This window comes from Scomber scombrus, chromosome 15, assembly GCF_963691925.1.
Source record: "Scomber scombrus chromosome 15, fScoSco1.1, whole genome shotgun sequence".
Classification (NCBI taxonomy): Eukaryota; Metazoa; Chordata; class Actinopteri; order Scombriformes; family Scombridae; genus Scomber; species Scomber scombrus.
The window spans coordinates 12870301-12876839 of NC_084984.1; the positions used below are offsets into that span (position 1 = coordinate 12870301).

General features: G+C 36.7%; 1 protein-coding gene across 2 annotated transcripts in view; it reads left to right on the plus strand.

Moving 5' to 3' along the window:
- eng (endoglin) overlaps nucleotides 1-2702 on the plus strand; it is a 40632-nt gene extending 37930 nt beyond the window's left edge. For both annotated transcript variants that reach the window (XM_062434732.1, XM_062434733.1), the window contains exon 14: nucleotides 59-2702. In XM_062434732.1, the coding sequence (XP_062290716.1) occupies nucleotides 59-180 (122 nt within the window). In that variant the 3' untranslated portion in view covers nucleotides 181-2702. The remainder of the gene's footprint in view (nucleotides 1-58) is intronic.
- The last annotated feature ends 3837 nt before the right edge of the window (nucleotides 2703-6539 follow it).

The following is a 6539-nucleotide window of genomic DNA, read 5'->3' on the forward strand; positions in this document are numbered from 1 at the left end:
ATCAAGTTTTATTTCTTTTAGTCAGGCTCTTACTGGCTTTTCTCTCCTCTCTCTTCAGGATGTCCCTGCTCAGGAGCAAAACGACAACCTATTTCCACCAACCCTTCCCCCTCTGAGAACAGCAGCGCCAACGCAAGCATTGGAAGCACCCAGAGCACACCGACCAGCAGCATGGCATGAGATTATGGTAATCTCCACCACCAGCAGGGCCACCATCTCCCTTCAAAGTCACCTATGCGGGTTTTGTGCTTTTGTATTTTTTAAATAATGCTTAAAAGGCATTTTTGCCCCCCTTGCCCCCCTTTAAATTCTCATTAAAAAGCACAGCCCATGTCTTTGACACACAAGCCTAGAATGGATGTGATCTGGGAGTTTGTAATGGTGGGAGTAGGGGGGTGACGGATAACAGAAGTCTAATCAATGGCTTCTGACGCTCACCTCTGCTGCCTGTCTGTAAAGTCAAGCTCCTAGACAGGAAGTTAAAGAGGGCAAGAGAAGAAAAAATTGGCTCCCAGCAACAGGAAAAACAAACCATATCCCCCAAGAGCTAACAGGAAATTCACTGCATTCCTTTCAATGAATTGTGCTTGTGTGATCACAGCACAATAATAGTTAGACAGGAGACAAACCAGTCGAAAGGCTGACTTTGAAAAACAGATGAAAAGCTGTTTTGCATTCACATTTAAGCGACAAAAATAAGAAGGGCTTTTGGCTAGGTCAGTCCTTAAAAGTTATCCACAAAATCTCTGGGACTGAAAACCTCAACATGTTAGGATCTCACACAAGTCAATGAAATGCTCGCTCCAAGGGGTATTTGTCTTAATTGGTATTCGAGGTCAATGGTTAATAGCTACCTCCTATTATTTAGAAGTCTGGAGCTAAGTTTAAACTTAACACTAGATTTCTCTGGTGAATTGATCTTATTTTCTGCCTTTTTACATTGTTTATTCTGTGTCACTTAAGGTGAAACTTGTTGACCCTTCAGGTCATTTGTAGCTCATGGAAAAAAAGGTTGTGGTGCAATTCAGTGCTGTTCAATTGCTATATCAAGGTCTTCATATCAAAAGAGTTTTTCCCCAGTGTTTATCTGGAGTTACAGAGAAATATATTTGATTTCCTATTTGCTGTACTCAACAAATCATCATAAATTGCATTTATGGCCCAAAGGTAGCAATAAATTATGAACCATTAAGAAAAAGTACTCTTATTTAGGTGAGCTCAGAAATAATTACTCTTATAATGTACAATACCGCATGCAGAGATAAATGGCTGTATTCAGAGCTGAGTAATGTCCCTGTAATGAGGACTTAGCACCAAAACTCAGGCCTCAGACTCACATATCGACCTAAGCACCACTCATACAGCTACGCCCACGGGGTGGAGTTTCCCCAAAATACACTGTCTGGAGGTGATATCCAGTACTTTTCCTCTGCACAACATCCACTCATACCATAATCTGTAATACGTCCATCACCACTGCCAGCCAGTTTTTTGTAACCACAATTCTTCTCCATAAAATTCATGTCTTTGTGGCAACAGACACTGACATACAAAAAAACCCTTTATGTGCTGTATTAAAGTGTTTTTTGCTGGTGTATTGACCATCCTATAGACCTAGATACTGCTGTTTGCAGTGTATTATTCTGTAATACATTAGAAGATCAAGGCTTGACATAAAGCAAGAATAAACTGTCCACCCTGCTTCCTCATATTTAATGTCTTTCCATTCAAAATGTAGTCTGCCACTAATGTTCGGCTCTGTCTTGTGATTGAGGATGAGTGTGCTGAAGGGAAAGAATTTTTAGACCTCTAATGGATGTTACGGATCAGCGACACATTCAGAGTTTCCGCTTTGACAAACAAGCCTTCCTTGATCTCTGCTACATGCTGAAGAGTTGTCACCTCACTATTGGGCTGGGGGGAGTATAGATACTAACAATAAGCTGAAATATTCTATTCTGAATGTCATATTTAATTGGTATTTGTTATACAGAAGAAAATTAAATCTGTGAGATTTCGTTAAAGCCAAACAGATCAAACCTGACAAAATCCGTTGTGTGGACTATCGTGGTAAATTTGTTCATCTAAATTTAAAAACCTGCAAGCTCCCCTCACTGAACTTTTAACACGTTTTCCCTAATTTTTAAACTGCCCATTTAAGTCACAAGCTCTGAATACAGCCCATTTAGACTGCTTAGTATAATCAATAGCAATCAACAGTTTCAGTATGAGCGCTACATTTTTGTTACAATTCATCGATCAGTTGTATTTTAACCTCATGAACTATATTTTTAAAATGTAAAACTAGTTTTATTCTCTCATGACAAACATTATGATATGGAAATCAGTGCCTTGTTAAAATTGTTGACTTCTGCTTCCTACAATTGATAGGCTGCATCAGCCATTGCAGTGCTAATGCTAGACAGAGGCTGTATAGATGCATTTTGGCGGCTTTCATTAGGGCTACAGCTGTAGATGGACGGTTGATCCGTGAACCCACAATTTGTTTCAATGTACAAATGTAAATGTATTTGATGTTTTTATCACCACTCTCTTCACATCTATAAAAATATTCTCATGTCACATCAAGTCTTTTGGTATAGGTAAGCAGGCGATGTTTCAAAAAAGATTTAAAAAACAATTTGTAACCAAATAGCTGTGTTAAAATCACCCAAAATGTGATAATAAAGGTTTTCTTTATATACCTTTGATACACTGATGTATTTTTTACTGATGCATATACTGTATATTCACATTCCCAATAGTCACTCACTTTCTGATTTGGACTGTTAAAGTAATTAATTCACCTTCAAACTTAAGCTAAAAAGAAGATAAGTATTTTCCAAACCAATTCTGCATTTGTAAAATGTTTCCTCATTGTCTGTATTTGAGCTAAGTAACATAACTAACTAACATATTCCCGTTCTCTCATTCACTGGGTGTGTGCATGTACATTTTCCTGTGCACGTCTGATTTTCTATGTGTATTTGTGGTATGACAGAGAACAAAGAGGGCCAGTACAAATTGCCACTTGAGTATTTGTGCAATATGATGAGGTAAACTTGTATGTAATATCTATATGTAGTTTTTTTGTTTTGTTTTTTTACCATGTTTTTTTTTGTAAAAGTGTTACTTTAAACTATTTCCCTAACCTGCTTTGTTCTTTTCTGCATTTGAAGAACTGGGACAAACCCTAATCAAGGCACTTATGACATGCACAAGATATGTTGTTTTATTCGAATAGTTTTTTTCCAACATTTAAAAAAAAAAAAAAATCTCTACAGACAGTACATTCAGTTTGTTGGTTTTACCTCTATTTGACTTATCCCTTAACAGTAAGATTCTCCTGGGGTTTAAAAACATGGCATATCTCTGCTGATACTGACATCCTGAGATTGTATTATGTTCATTGTACTATCTTCTGTGGGTGTGATGTGGAAGTACACTCTGACACAGTGTAGCATCTCAGTAAAATATAAAACACTATTGCAGGTTGCAGGAATCATTCAAACATAAAACATTGCAAATGAGGCAGTTCATTCGTTGGCGCAATTTTTCTTTCAATTTTAGAAAATAACTGCAATATCAGACAAATGTATTTTCTTTCCTCCCCCCAAAATGTCACATATTCTGTACCTGTGTTAAACCAGCCCTGGTGACTGCCAGGTTCTGTCTGATCACTGATAGTAACATCAGACAGGCTGTCAGTTAATTCACTTGTTAAGCCTGCAGATCCCTTCGTTACCTCTGACAACAGCTTCCTCCTCCTCAGACACTCTGCACAGTTGAACAAAAATATGTGTGCGTCTGGGTGTGCATATATTACAGTCCATGTACTGTATGCGTGCTTGTGTGTGTGTGTGTCTGAACCTGTGTGTATCTGTGTAGGTGTACAATGGAAACTACATTTATTTGTGCAGATTCTCAACAATATCCAAATTTAGAATTCTTACCAAGCAATCTGAAGACTTAACAGCTCGTCAGAATATCTGCTTTGGTTTTATAGAGTATAAAATGCAATGTTGTTTTTGCGCTAGAGTGGCCAGCCGCTCACCCTTTAAAATGGGTTCACTGGTTGAGATAGTACTTAACTGATGGCATGTATTTCAATGTTGTCTCTGAAGAAATATATGTTTTTGTCTGAAATTATCTTAATAAAGTGAATACGACAAATGTTCTTTGTGTTTTCTGGTGTGTGTTTTACAGCCTTGTTGTATTGAAGTGGGTAAGCCAAGAGCATATGTGGTGCTGTTGGAAAAAACTAACTCCCATGATACCTAGGATCTCTCAGGACAAGCAATATCACAGACTGTTAACACAGCACCTGGCAAAGCACTGACACAGAATAAAGAGACAAACACTACACACTCTACTTTAAAACATACTAATAACAGCAGTGACATAAAGAGACAATAAAGGATATACTTTTAAATATTTAAAATGCACAAGGGTCTGATAGAGATACTATTAAACATGCTGAAAGTAGAGAAAAATGCTTATTTATTAGACTGATCTTGTCTGCCACAATAGTTGTGATATTTTCACATTTAGTGACTGGTCGTATCTACAGTGGGCTTCTGCTCACTTCTCTGTTCCTGATATGATGATACCTCTACATCAGCACTGGCATCATAAAGAGGCTTTTCATAAACTTACCAAAAGAGAATGGCAATAATTTCTTAAAACAAGTGATTTCACAGTTCACCACAGTTTGTTATCAGGACGTTGCCCTCACAAAACTAAAGATGTCAAGTATTTCTGACCATCTTTTAATGCTAAGGATGTGATTTTAAGATGTTATACAAACTCCAAAATGGACTCCAAAATTATGATTAAAATTTGTGTGTATTAACATTGATATGAATCATTACCACCCCTAAATCAGAAATCCCAGATTGCACCATTTTTCACACGGGTTGTACCCTGAAAAGCACTCTATAAATATTTTCTATTATTATAGTTTTTATAATTATCTACATATTATGTTGTTGGATTATTGTTACATACAATCATTAAATGTGACGGAATAAACAAAAACACATTTCCCCTTATTTTGCCTAAAATTGTACGTATTTAATTTAAACTTAAATGTTCTTTCCATGAAATAGTTTGTTCAAATAATATAATTTTGCAGAAAAATGTTTTTATGTCTTCCATCTGTTTCAAGACAGCTTGACTCAAAACTGACCTAAAACACTATGAGCTGCAAGAATCTATCATTCTATTAAAATGTTATGAGTCATATATAACCTTTATTGTTGGACGCAAGGATGAAAATAAAGGTGGGGATTTTTTCTGTCTACGGCCCTTCCTGAAGTTTCAAATCTTCCTTTTTATACACAAATGTGTTCATGTTTTCAGAACTGGAGCCAAGGCATACAATATATGTTTATGGACAGCATTCATCTCCTGATATGACCATGGAACCATTCGGCCTTGCACAGGACGCATTGTGTGACGTGTGTGTCTGTGTGTGTGTGTGTGTGTGTGTGTGGGGGGGGGAGGGGGGGTTTGCTTGTCTGCCTATTCATGTTGTTTATGTCTCAGGACAAATTTGTTCTTTTTCTGCAAAAACTGTGCCTGCTGAAATGTGTTATCTGTGCCCAAAGCATGCAACAATGACTTCAGGGCAAAACCAGTCTTCACAGCTCTGTTCTATAAAAACCAAAGATGTGAGAAGGTAAAAGAAAAACAATTTGACTTTTCTCTTGACGGTGTCGTGCAGTCTGCGTGTGTTTTTACACATGTGAATAAGAAAACAGATGTCAGTATTGTATACAGCTGTGAACTCTAAGGGCACTTCTTATAAAACCCCATTTTTCCCTTTTATGTCTTTGCAAACTGAATGTAAAAGGAGAAAGGAATAAAAAAAATAACATATATATTGTTGCCAAGGAGTTGCTTCCCTACCATATACTGTACATCATACCGTGTTGCTAGGCTCCCAAGGGCAGCAGAGTCAGTATCACATTAGTATTTAGCAATAGAGCATTTGAAATCTAACAGCTTGTTCAGTCAACTGAAGATGGGTTTAATCATTCAGACAGACAGCAATACACAGGTAATGTATAGAAGATGCAGATCAGATAAATAAGACTTTCTAAAGGCTTACATTGTGTTTGGATAATATTAGTGATAATATTGATTGAGATCACTTGACAAGTTGCAATTATAGACCTTAAAAAAGCAAAAATGTGTCCAAAGATTTAATACCTAATTTTTTGTTTTCTTCTCCGCATTTTTCTTCCAGCTGCGAGTAGCTTTTAAATTTCCTGTGTGCATTGCGTTGTAGGGCAACAGCACACTCAAGAACCTTGCAAATGTATTATGCAAACTGACATCTCAGATTATTACATTTTGCTTCACTGTGTCTAGAAATAGTGGGTAATAAAGTATTTTCTGCACACAGAATAGTAATATACCTTTTATAAGCAAATCATGTGTTTTTTCATCAAAACACTGAAATAGCATGTGTTTTCTGATAAGAAGCCAATGAGATATCACCTCTGGATATTGTGACATGATATGATATTTATTTT